This window comes from Grus americana, chromosome 8 (assembly GCF_028858705.1).
Source record: "Grus americana isolate bGruAme1 chromosome 8, bGruAme1.mat, whole genome shotgun sequence".
Classification (NCBI taxonomy): domain Eukaryota; kingdom Metazoa; phylum Chordata; class Aves; order Gruiformes; family Gruidae; genus Grus; species Grus americana.
In genome coordinates, this window is record NC_072859.1 from 9,525,960 (window position 1) to 9,538,329 (window position 12,370).

Below are 12,370 nucleotides of genomic sequence, written 5' to 3' on the forward strand. Positions count from 1 at the left end.
TGGTTCAGCTGCTGCAGCCGTCGCTGCCAGCCTGGCATGCTCGGCCGTGCCGCGGGCAGGGTGTCACGCACCAGGCACGGTGTGATGCCTGCATGAGTATCTCAACGGCTCGGGGAGCACTCAGGTGTGGGTGGGAGCCATGGCGCCGGGGGCTGTACGTGCTGCGCAGGGAGGGGGGCACCGGCAGAGGCAGGCAGACGCCCCAGGGCTTAGCCTCTGCAGAGTTACCATTGCCCCAGGGGCAAGACCAGGCTGCGCCCTGCACTGCGACCCCAGGGAGTGCTCAGGACCTGGTGGAGCGAGACCCTGGGGGCAGGGGGTACAAGGTGCACCCCCATCACCACCAAGCCACACGCTCCCCCCATGCAGAGGCACGCTTGTGTTGTTTTCGGCAGAGGCTCCCACCCCAGGGCAGCACAGCCTGTTCCCTTCCTTGTGCAATGTCCCCCGGCCAACCGCAGAGGAACCGAGTCACCCTGACACAGCCCGCCCGGCTCGGCTGCTACTGGCAATACAGCAGGCACCTTCCCGGGGACCCCCTCACCCCCGCTGCCGGGGAGGGCTCAGCAGCCCACCGGAGCGAGGAGCACCCAGTGGCACCCCTGCAGGAGCGTGGCGTGGTGTCGGTGAGGACCCGCACCCTGCTGGGGTGCAGCCCTGCTCCCGCCATCCCCCCGCTGCACCCAGGGGACCAGGGCAGCTCTCCCCAGGTCCTGCAACACCCTGTTGAGTGGCGGCTTTGGAGGCACCTCCTGAGTGCGGGCAGGGGATGGCTCCTCCCACCGCAGGTCCCAGGGGGTGTTTGGCCCAAAGGGTGTCCCTGAGCTGCAGGGTGCCTTTGGGCACATCTCCTAGCACAATGCCTGGCCTGCAGCCCGGGCAGCCGCACCCTCCTCTGACAGCCCTGGAGGAAAGCAGCACCCGGTAAAATCGTTCTCACAATTTGAAAGTGGCCACAGGAAGACGTGTTATCCAAGTGCGCCCTGGCTTGGAAGGGGTGAGATGGTTGCAAGGATTAGCCAGGGCCAGAAGGATGGGGATGCTTCCAAGACAGCTCATGGGCCATGGCACCCCGTGCCCCCCACCCACAGGGACCCTGCAATGCTGGGGGAGACCCAACTGCAGGGCGCAGGGGGCATTTGGGGTAAATCACTCCTGCCCACCCCTCTCAGAGACGTTTCGTTGATCTTGGCTGTAGGACAGCTTTCTGCCTCTGCATCACACTGGTGACTGAGACCCTTTTCGCTGGGCACTGCTGCCAGCCGGGTACCCCTGCCCACGCTGCCTGCCAGCTCCCTGGCGCCTGGCAGCAGCAAAACGTGCATGGCACAGATAAGGGTTCGCCAAACAGGATGCTGGGGGTGTAGATAACACCGAAGTTATCTCGCTGCTTGTGTGGCAGGGAGTAAACAAGTGGCTCTGCCCATCGGGGAAATCCCAGGCAGTGCCGTGCCTCTGCCCTGCCAGCGAGCCGGGGCACAGGGTGGGTCCGGGCTGCTGGGGTGCAGCTCCGGGGATGCGCCGCATCCCCAGGCAGCCCCGCAGCCATGCAGGAGGCCCTTGCCCTAAGCGAGAGCAGAACCACCCAGCCCGCAGAGCCGCTCCTGGGAACTGCGACTGCTCTGCCTGTGCCCTGCCCGGCTCCCCACGGCACTGTGCGTCCCCAGAGGGCTGGGATGAGCCACCGACCCGCCTGGCCCTCCCTCGATGGCACCCATCTCCCCAGTGCAACGGGGATACCTAGAGCCATCACGCTGGCTCGACACAGAGGCAACAGCCTCAGGCGGCGGAGGCGTTGGCAGCCAATGGAGCAGGTCACCAGCACCCTGGACATCATCACTGCTTTTGTCACGTGCCTGGTTTAATGCAGAGATTTCAATCTTCTCCTGCCTCACAAAGCAAGCCCAGAGGCAGATTCCTCTGTTTGTCACCTCCATCACCCCCTGCACGCTATTGCCTGCTCCCCTCCCCTCCGGTCTGGCTCCTTACAGCACGGGCTCTGTGCTCCCCGTTCCCCGAGCAGAGCCGCGCAGCCAGCGGATAAACATATTCAGCCCCAAGAGCAGGGTCTCCACCCAGGACCAGCCCCCGTGGAGCAAACAGTTTCCTCTCCTCCGTCCGGGAAATCCCGCAGCATCCCCTCCAACAGGCACTGAGCCCAGCTGTTTTCCCCTGAGGCAGCGGCACCCTTGAGGACGTTCTTCACCTTTTGGCAGGCCGGGGCTGAGCTTTCCTCTTCTCTTCCTCACCTCCCTGCTTCAGCGCAGCCAGCAGTTTGATGCTTTATCCCCTGGGATCTCAGTTATCTTTCAGCTCCAAGGAGCTACTGTGTTCTGCAACTTGCCAGTCTATTTAAATTGCTGATTTATTTTCTGCAGATAGAGCAGGCACTGGCACAACAGGCATTTTAAGGTTTTTTCCTTATGCCTCAACCACTTTGCTTTTGTGGATCTACAAACTGCCCTGTCCATGCTGCCTGCGCTGTTGCAGACCGCCGGGCTGTGCCCTGTGCAGCATCCTCTGAGTATGCAACCCCAGGGACAGGGTAGCCCCATCTGAAATGCCGCTGCTGTGGCCATCCAGCTCTCCGTGCATGGGGTCGGCGGCACTTGTCAGAGCTGCCTCTCTCTAACAGTCCTGACTTTTGGGGCAAGCCCCTGCAAGAAAAAAACAAAAGCTAAAATAACAAGGGGAAGGATGTTCCTAACCATTTGTTGTCACCTTTGAAATTAATTCCTCCTCCTCTGACCCCCTCGCAGCTCTGCCTTAGGAGCAAGATGGCTAAAAACACCAATTTAAGTGTGCTTCAGCAATGGGCAGAGGGGTACAGGCTCCCTCACAGCTGAGCAGCAAAAGCAAGAGGTTGTTTCTGCTAGGAAATCGTAAGGCAACATAGGGAGTGCTTTCCTAGCTTCTTTTTATTTACCCTTGAAAGGAAAAGGACTGCTTTGCAGAGAGGCACGTCAGGTGGAGTCACCAGCCCAAGAGGAGGTGAGGCAGGACCTTCTCCCTCCACCCCATCCTTGCCACTCTGCTGGGGACTCAGCTGGCCCAGCCCCACACCAGGACCATACCTGGCTCCTTGGGGGAGAGCGGTGTGGAGGTGGCAGCGGCCCGGGCTGCCCAGCTCCAACTGCAGCCGCCAACCCTTCTCTGCTGCCTCCAGCGCTGTCACACTGTTGTCACGCGAAGGCTTCCTGGCACACAGCAAGAGCTAGAAACCTGCTTTTGCTCTATGGGAGCTGACGCTCTTCGGCAGAGGCGTGGGGTCAGGAGCAGCGTCCGTCCCGATGGACACCGGCGCAGGCAGTGAGCGGAGCTGTGCTGGCTGCGGCGCCCGTCCCTTCTGCGACGGGGGTGCCGTGGGGATGCCATGGTGGTGCCAGAGGCCGCTGTGATGTGTCCGCTGGCCCGCAGGGCATTGCTCTCCACGATGAGCCGGAGGAGCCCTGCCCCGGGGAAGTCCATGATGACCACCCCCCAGCGCACGGGCTGCCCCCTCTGGCGGCGCAGGTGCTGGTAGCAGCGGGAGTTCACGAAGCGGGCCACCTCCTCGGGGCAGGTGAAGAGCCCGTTGCCAGAGCAGAAGGTGAGGTGCATGGTGGCAGGGTCCCCGCCGGCCGCCCTCTCCAGGTGCCGCCGGGCCCGGGCCCACTTGCGCTCCAGCGAAAGCACATTCCAGGCATCGCTGATGCTCAGCTGCTCGTAGGGGATGCCCAGCACCTCCCGCGCCAGCGCCTCCAGCACCACGATCTTCCCTCGCACCTGGCCCAGCGTCGGCACCTCCTCCCGGCACCACACGCGGCCCCGTCCCTCCTCCAGCAAGCAGCGGTGCAGCCGGGCGGCGAAGCTGCGTCGGGGGAAGATGGGCATCTCCTCCTTGATGCGCATGAGCACGACCTCGCTGGGGTGGGCGCGGAGGAAGCGCAGGGTGCGGCGCAGGACGCCCCGCAGGCTGGCCCGCTGGAAGGTGCAGAGATGGTAGACGTGGAGCTCGCCCTGCACCAGCTTGCAGCGCACGTCCAGGAAGCGGACGCCGGCTGCCAGCTGGGCCTCCAGGCTCCAGCTCTGGCACCGCAAGCGCCGGCCACCAAACAGGCTGAGGGAGTCGTGGGTGCCAGGGATGGAGAGGCGGGAGAGGGGCAGGGCATCGGGGAGTCTTGCCATCCAGTTGGGGCAGCAGGCTGCCGGCTGGGGCGTGCAGTCAAACGCTGCACTGTGCCGGCACCGCGCCTCCATGCCACCGGGAGAGCGGGCACCTCAGTGCCTGGCTGGCCCCACCAAACCCTGGTGCAGAGGAAAAGCAGCACCTTGAGCACCAGGAGTGCTGTATGGCTTCCATGCATCCCGATCCCATCCCTCCCCTGAGGTATCCCCACCATCCCACTCACCCTTTAGCACTCTACATGGCCCGTACCCCATATACTTTGCTGCCAACACCCCGTGCTGTTGTGATGTACAGTTCCCCTCCTGCTCTCCAGCACTCCCTCGTGCTCCTTGCCCGGGCCAGGTCTATGCCATCCTGCTGCCCCCAAACTCTGTCATATCCCCAGCCTCCTCCTCCAGCACCCACCTGGGTTTGCCTGCGGCAGCGAGGTGCAGCCCGCCGGACAGGGCACGCGGCCGTGGGTGCCAGCGGCACACTGGCAGGCAGAGCTGGATGCTGGCCATTAACCTGGTGACGGTCATGACGCGCGTCCTGCCTTGCATGTGGCACGTGCGCTGGGGATTCATCCTCAGCCCTCCGCCAAGGAGAGTGCTTGGTGGACACACCGGGCTGGAAAAATCGCTTGGCTGATCCCGAAAGCAGCCATTCAGGCCTCTACACCTCCCTCCCCAGGAATCAGGACAAACGGGATCAGGGTGCCCCGGGGCCCCATGACACTGTCCATGGGAGCGGCTGCGCAGAGCCCCCGGGTGCCCACGCACCCGCTCCAGAGCCATGCCCCGGGTTGGCTCCCGGTGGGACCTGCCCCCCCGGGTGATGACTGCCGTTGTCCCTGTGAGAAGGACAACGTCCAGGCAGGGATCTGGAGCAGGGGTTCTGTGCTCGCCAGCAAGCCCCGGGACCTGCCGGGCAATGGTCCCCCAGGAAGTGGGCTCTGTCCCCTTGCTCCTCGGGCACCGGCAGCTGCTTCACTCCAGTCACTGCGAGGGGCTGCCATCACCACCGGGGTGCGAGCCCCGCGGGCACCGCCGGCCCTGGAGCTGGTGCCCGGGGGGGTGACTCACCTCCTGTCCGGGGGACACGGCTGCAGGGCACCCCAGTCGGCAGCGAGCACCGAGTCCAGGGGGTTTTGGGGAGGAGGCGCCCGGCGGTCACAGACCCCTCTGAGCATCCCTCCCAGGACGCATCCCCTCCGCCTGAGCAGGGAGGGCACAGACATCCCCCGGGGACGCTTTCTGCCGTGCGCTCCGCCATGGCAAGGCCACCAGGCGGACGGACAGGAGGGGGGAGCGGGGAGCAGCAGCGAGGCTGGGGGGGGTCTGGGGCAGCCCCCTCCCTGCTCGGGGGGACAGAGGCCCTGCAGCCTCCCCAGGCAGCCTCCCCCCGCCCCTGAAAAAGGTCTTATGTTTAACTGCAGCCGGTGCCCAGCGCCTCGACACCCCCGGGCACAGCCCGGCTCTCCCGGCCGTACGCCCCGGGCAGGCGGAAGGCAGTCCGGCGGCGGCGCAGCCGCTCCACACCCGGGCCCGCCCCACGACCGCGCCGCCTCCAGCCCGGCCGCCGCTCCCTCGGCATGGCGGCTACCGGCGGCGGCGGCAGCGGGGCCTGCTTTGTGCTGGGCGCCTCGGGGGAGACGGGCCGGGCGCTGCTGCGGGAGCTGCTGGCCCGGCAGCTCTTCGCCAGGGTGACGCTGATCGGGCGGCGCCGGCTGAGCCTGGGCGAGGAGACGGGGGCGGCCGTGGTGCGCCGGGCTGGGGGGCCGGGGGGTCCCGGGGGGCGGCCAGGGCGGGCGCGCTGACCCTCGGCCTCCCCGCAGGAGCAGGCGGTGGTGGACTTCGAGCGGCTGGGCGAGCACGCCGCCGCCTTCCAGGGACACGACGTCGGGTTCTGCTGCCTGGGCACCACCAGGGCCAAGGCTGGCGCGGTGAGTGGGGACCCCCGGGGGGGCAGGGGTCCCGCCTGCCCTCTCCCCAGCCACGCTCACCCTCCTCTCCCCTGCACCCAGGCTGGCTTTGTCCGCGTGGACCGGGACTACGTTGCGCAGGCAGCGGAGCTGGCACGGGCAGGGGGCTGCAAACACTTTGTCCTGCAATCCTCCCAGGGTGCAAACCAGCACAGCCGCTTCCTCTACCTCCGCGTGAAGGTGAGGGGACAGCTGGGGTGGGCTCCTCCTGCGACTCTCGGGAAGAATGCAGGAGCTGAGGTGTCAAGAGATGCAAATGGCTCCAAGAGTCCTCCTGGTGCTGGGGGACAAGGGGGTGAGGGAAGGGGGCTGGCAGGACAGCCACGTGACTGGCTTTGTCCAAAGCAGCACAGCACCCACATGCAGCATCCGTCTTCCTCTTCAAACCACCAGAAAGACCCACTGGGGTCTCCAGCCCAATCCCAGCTCCGCAACCCCAAGCTGGGATGGCTTCACAGCCAGGTGAGGCAACCCCAGCTCCCCAGGTGGGGCCATACCTATCACAAAAGGGTTTTTTTTCCCCATATGTTGTGTGCTGCAGCCCCCAACTTCTGCTGGACTCGCTGCTGTCTGCCAGTGTCGCGTGCTGGGATCCCCAGCCTGGACACTGTGTCAAAATGCTGTCTCAGGAGCAGTCAGTTGCAGTTAGCGTGATGGTTGCAAGGGTGCGCTGCTGACTAACGGTCAGTGTGACCATCGTGGACACCCGCCCCACGCTGCCTTTTCCTGGAGAGCTGCTCGCTGCCCAGGTGGTGCCTGGCCTGTACCAGCTTTACATTGGCGTTAGTGCCGTCCTGCCCACGGCTCAGCAACTGTCTCCTGCCAAGTCACGGGGCAGCAGGGATGGTGCTTGCAGTCATTCTTGTCTCCTTTCATCCTGCCCGACTGCTCTGACAGGGAGAAGTGGAGAACCTGGTCCAGGCTGTTGGTTTTGATCGCTGTACCATTCTCCGGCCAGCGTGAGTAATAAGGTGGAGGAGGGAGGCCACAGGACTCAGGTGGAGGGTTCCCAGGGCAGCAGGCTGGGAGATGGAGAAAGAGACAGGATGCGTAAGGGAAGGGCTGGGAAGTGGATAAAGCCACCAGCTGCAGATGCGGCTCCTGGACAAGCACACTGCTTCCCAATGATGCAGGGGGCAAGCACAGCAGTTTCCCATGGCCTGTCCCAACACTAGTGTCACGTGCCATGCAAGGAGAAGAGGCTTGGGTTGAAAGCAGAGGTTGGGGGACATAGGTCAAAGCTTATCTCTACACAGACCTTGATCTTACACAGGGGAGATACTCGCCTGTATCCTTTCAGCTGTACTGTGCTCTTGCTGCCTGGGAGGACTGGCATCCTGCTTTTGGCAGCACTGTGGGGAAAGCAGTTTACTGTCCCAGCGCTCGGCTCAGTCACGTTTCGGGACCCTGCCAAAGCCCCAAGGCCCTGGATGTGGGTTTGGCAAGCTGTGCTGGGCCCCTGGCTCAGCTGGAGAACCCAGTCTCTAGCTTTTCCCCCCTCCCCAGGGATGAGTTCAACCTGACCCACCTTACCTCCTTGCTCTGCAGGGTGCTGCTGTGCAAGCGCCAAGAGTCCCGCCCCACGGAGTGGATGGCCCAGCAGTTTCTGGGCATTGTGGCTCGGGTCTTCCCCACCGCTTACTCGGTACCTGTGGAAACAGTGGCCAGGGCTATGGTGGCCAGCGTGCTGCAGCCGGGCGAGGGGAAGGTGGAGGTGCTGGAGAACGGGGCGATCCACAAGCTGGGAAAGGCCGTGCCACAGCAGGGCACGTAGAGCAAAAGGGATGGGCAGGAAAGAGCTTGATTCATCGTTCAGATGCTCTTCTGGGCCGAGAATGAATGCGTGTGTGGGAGAGGAGCGGGGTGCTTGCACGGGTATTGTGGAGATGGAGGTGCACTTCTTTGCGTGGCAGCTGATTCTGTCAAGTGATCAAAAAATGCAGGTGCTGGCTGGTGAGTGAGGAGAAGCAATGTGCTCTGCAGCCTGGATCCAGCATGCAAATCTGCGTATAAATGGTGTAATCCAGGCAATTTCTTGAATTCGGGCCTTAAATAAAATCCTGTGACTGGTCTGTTTGTGCCAACTTGGTGTTGAATTTGTGTTTGTCTCCTGCACATTGCCAACCCACCTGCATCCATTCACAGATTGTGTCTTTTGGTTACACTTCAAGGAATGATGTTAGAAAGAAATTCTTTACTGTTAGAGTGGTGAGACACTGGCACAGGTTGCCCAGAGAAGCTGTGGATGCCCCATCCCTGGAAGTGTTCAAGGCCAGGCTGGATGGGGCTTTGGGCAACGTGGGCTAGCGGAGGGTGTCCCTGCCCATGGCAGGGGGGTTGGAACTAGATGATCTTCAAGGTCCCTTCCAACCCAAACGATTCTATGATTTTATGAATACACACAGGCAAGTGGCCGTGCTGCAGACGGACAGAGGAAAGCAGAGCGCACAGCTGGCTGTGCTGAGGCTGCAGCCCGCAGAGCACACGGTGGCACCAGCGCTGCTCGGATGGCAGAGCTCCTGGAACCTCTGCAGCAGCTGATGTGCCTGGGGCGCTGGCTCTGCCCGCAGTAGGTCCCTGCAAACACACAGCACGTGCCTTGTCCTCACCGATCTGCTCAGGGTGCAGCGGGGCCGCTGCTCAGATCCAGGCTGTCACTTGAGTGGCATAAATGCCACACAAATACTTGTATTGGCTTGAAAACACCTGTCACCGCTGGCTCCTCTGGGCTTTCCGTGTGGACACAAGTGAACTGGAGCTCAGCCCTGTTCCCAAGGGTCCTCTGCGTGTGCAAGAGGTGAGGCCAGTGCTGCGCACGTCCCGGGGTGGGCATGCCCCTGCCCTGCCCGGGTGCTGGAAGGGGAGTGGGTCCCCGCTGCGGGCACAGAGCAGGCACGAGGAGCAGTGCTGTGTCCCAGCCACGGCCGTTCTCAGGCCTTGTGCTTGGGGTCGAGGAACTTGGCGGCTCCACAGCTGGGACACAGGACTTACGTGACTCCCGAATTCCCAGCTGGCCAGAGCTCCAGTGCTCCGGGTAACGCTGCTTTCCAGGGTTTTCTCGTCTTCGACCTCACCCGTGGTTCCTGTGTCAGTGACTTGGATGTAGCAAGCGGAAGGAGCTGGGATCCCTTGTCTTTGCTTCTGTAGAAGTGTTTTAATCATCGGGCTGGACCTCAGAAGCTTGGTGGAGGCAGTGGGATGGTGTAACACTCTGTGTTACCCGAGTGACTCCTGAACCATGCACCGGGCTTAGCTCACAGCTAACAAATGAGGGGCCACAGAGCCGTAATTACTGGTCAGACTGTCCTGGCAAGAGCAAAAGCAGTAACTTTAATGTCAAAGGGAAACGAGAGGTAGGCTGGCCTTAAAAATGGTGATGTGCTCATACAGGGGAGTGGAAATGAACACCTGAAGTGGCAAAACCTTAAAGGAAGTGAAAATTGCATACAGATGAGAGAGTAAAAAAAGAATACAAGCTCTGGAAAGTTACAGGTGAAAGGCAGGCTACGGAAGATTTGAGGAAAGCATAAAAGTTAATCATGTCTGTGAGAAGCAGAAAGCTCTCCGGAGAGCCCCAGGGACAGGACGTGATCAGGCTCAACGAGAAGGAGAAAGCCATCACGGAAAAGCATGGTGAGTTACTTGCGTTGGCCTTTGCTGTGAAGGAGCTCACACTAGGTTCAGTCCTTAGGGGACACACATTTGCATGACTGTCCCAAGGCACTGGGGAAAAAAAAAACCAAAACAAAAAACAAAAGGAGAAAAGATTTTTAACCCCATTTTTAGAACACGTAGTTAAAAATCTGCCAGACAGAATGCTCAGATGGACTGCCAAATACTCACCGGGGTGAGAATTGCAGTGATCCCTCTACCAAAAAGCCAATGTTGTTAAATATGATGCTAATTTTTAAAAAAGTTCCAGTGGGAAGCAGGAAACTGCAAAGCAGTGAGGCTCCCTTCTATAAAAGGCAAGTCATTAGAAAGGATAATAAAGTCTTGAAATAACAGAGGCCAGGATAAATCTGGTGGAATAGGAGATTCCATGCGGCTTTTGAGGGGGCAGCTGCAAGGCACAAACCTCGAGCACTCTTGGAGGAAGCCAGCCATTGTGTACACAAGACAATCTGGTCCTCGGAGTGCACTTGAATCTCCAAAAAAGCTCTCCCAGAAGGGCTCTTAAAGAAATTAAGCTGGCGTGGGAAGAAAAGGAAGGTCTGGGTAGTTTCTTATTGGAAATATTTTCTTAGCACTCTAAAGCCTTGAAATGCCTAAACCAAACATTTCTTACTGGACAAAGGTCTGCAGAAAATACAGGCTATTTCTGTGTAACCCTTGTTTCTACTCAATGACATATGTTTCCTTTTCAGTGTTTCAGAAAAGTCTGCTAATACGCACAACTGCAATTCCAGCAGACGGTATAGCTTCCTTATGACCCTCTCGCATGAAGCTTCATTACTCATTTTGGACCTCAATTTCCCCATCTTGCTCTGTGCATTCATTAAACCCCCACCCTGGGGCTGCGGAGATTATAGACCATCGGTCACTGAACTACGGCAGAGCCACGGGACCAAGGGCTTTGCCCACCCAGGACTGAAAGAGGTAAAGTGGGTAAAAGTCTCTAGGGGACAGACCCCGTTCCTCCGTGGGGTCTCGCGGGGCAAAGCGCTGTGAGCAGCAGGAGGTCTGCAGAGCTGGAGCCGTGCCCCCACCGTGCCCGGGTGGCTGTCTGCTTTCCAGGGGCACGTGGCCCCGGCACAGCTGGAAGGAGAGCACGTAAGGGTGCTGGACAGCATTCACACAAACTGCCTGATCCCACAGATCCGAGCTCCCCCGGGATTTCTGACGCTGACTCTATTACTGAAGATTAATAAGAAAAAATAGCTGCGTTCCCAACAGCCCAGCAACCAAGCGTGAGGCTGCGGGGGTTTCCCCGTGTGGTCCCATGGCCCTGCTGTCCTTCCCAGCCCCGGAGCTGTGAGAACCGCCAGTGCCTCTCGCCCACCCCTCGCTGCCACCCGCTCCCCCCGTGCCAGGAGGTGCCCAGCCGGCTGGCAAAGCACCCTGCGAACAGCACCGCGCCGTCAGAGGAGCCTTTCACAGCAGCCACCGAGCTGGGGCTGCGGGTACCCTGGTGGCATCCCTGCTAGCAAACGAATGGCCCCGACGCGCTCCCCAGCCCCGAGGACAACCGGCACAGCCCAGCAAAGCGAGCTTGCAAGGCTGCAGTCCCTCAGAGCTGGGGGGCTGCACCCCAGCTGCTGGGAAATGGGGCAAATGGGCTATCCCCAAATTGGGGCGAGGCACCTCCGCGCTAATAACAGGGCCTCCCCCTGACGCCTCTCTGAAAAGGGCAAAAATGACAGCAGCCTGTGAAGGAGTAAAGTACCTCCATCCTCTGCTGCTGCCATTGCTTCCTTCCCCCTCTGCGAGGCACAAAGGGGGCTGGTGGGCACGTCAATGCCAGGCGGCAGGAACGGGCAGCCCCCCAGCCCCAGCACCCCTGCTGGGGTACATCTGGGGGTCTCTAATCAGCACAAACCCAGGGAAAGGTCATTCAAGCATCGCATCCTCTGAAATTTTAGGGTGTACTTTTTTTTTTTCATTGTTTCCATTACAAACCAGTAAAAAGCTGACCCAAGCTCTCCAGGGAGGCACGGTTTCTAGCCGAGTTCTAGCTACTCACACGCTGAAATGCAGATGTCTTTTGCTGCATAATCCCAGAAGAGCAGGAGACAGGATTGCAACACAGGTCCAAGGTCCCTCCAGGAGCCAGAGCCAGGCACACCTCTGACACTGCTCAGAAGGGGAAAGAGAGCCCAGGGCTGAGCTTAAATGTAGCCCTGGCCTGAGGGGGCAGGTGGGGCTGCTCAGGGCGATTAAGGCTGTTAGTGCCCTTGGGGTCTGGATAGCCAGGTTGGGAGCAAGGTGTTCTATACCCAGCTCTGGGCTGTGGGTGTTAAAGCACTTGGATGCACGTTTTCAAAGTCACCCAGGCAGCTGAGGTCGGGGACGAGCATGTGGCAGATTTTCAGGGTGAACCCTGAGCCCGCACCCCGAGCGGGATGCCCAGGGGATGCCCTGGCTGGGGTGGAGCGGGAGGCGGAGGCAGAGCGGAGCCGCACAACTTCTGTGCGCCTGTGACGGAGCAGGTGTGATTGCACAGGCACCGGCGTGGGGTGGCAAAGACCCGTGTTGGTGCGAGCGGGTCCTGCGACTCCATCGCAGCTGCTGGCTGCAGC

General features: G+C 60.9%; 2 protein-coding genes across 2 annotated transcripts; one reads left to right on the plus strand and one right to left on the minus strand.

Moving 5' to 3' along the window:
• Nucleotides 1–1,931: 1,931 nt before the first annotated feature.
• LOC129209427 (1-phosphatidylinositol phosphodiesterase-like) lies at nucleotides 1,932–4,295 on the minus strand. Its single transcript, XM_054833810.1, is given in 2 exon segments — nucleotides 1,932–3,384; nucleotides 3,387–4,295. Coding segments are annotated over 2 exon segments (1,023 nt in total). The 5' UTR covers nucleotides 4,240–4,295; the 3' UTR covers nucleotides 1,932–3,214.
• A 1,407-nt stretch (nucleotides 4,296–5,702) lies between these two features.
• On the plus strand, nucleotides 5,703–8,203 carry HTATIP2 (HIV-1 Tat interactive protein 2). Its single transcript, XM_054834484.1, has 5 exons — nucleotides 5,703–5,909; nucleotides 5,985–6,092; nucleotides 6,174–6,311; nucleotides 7,029–7,090; nucleotides 7,680–8,203. The coding sequence occupies exons 1-5, from the start codon at nucleotides 5,742–5,744 to the stop codon at nucleotides 7,903–7,905; spliced, it is 702 nt and encodes a 233-aa protein (XP_054690459.1). The 5' UTR covers nucleotides 5,703–5,741; the 3' UTR covers nucleotides 7,906–8,203.
• Nucleotides 8,204–12,370: the final 4,167 nt, after the last annotated feature.

Excerpts from the sequence above, each read along its gene's own strand:
- HTATIP2 (XM_054834484.1), top strand. The coding sequence starts at position 5,742 with ATGGCGGCTACCGGCGGCGGCGGCAGCGGGGCCTGCTTTGTGCTGGGC. Across the intron at positions 5,910-5,984 it reads AGGAGACGGGGGCGGCCGTG|GAGCAGGCGGTGGTGGACTT; the intron begins GTGCGCCGGGCT and ends GCCTCCCCGCAG. Across the intron at positions 7,091-7,679 it reads TGTACCATTCTCCGGCCAGC|GGTGCTGCTGTGCAAGCGCC; the intron begins GTGAGTAATAAG and ends CTTGCTCTGCAG.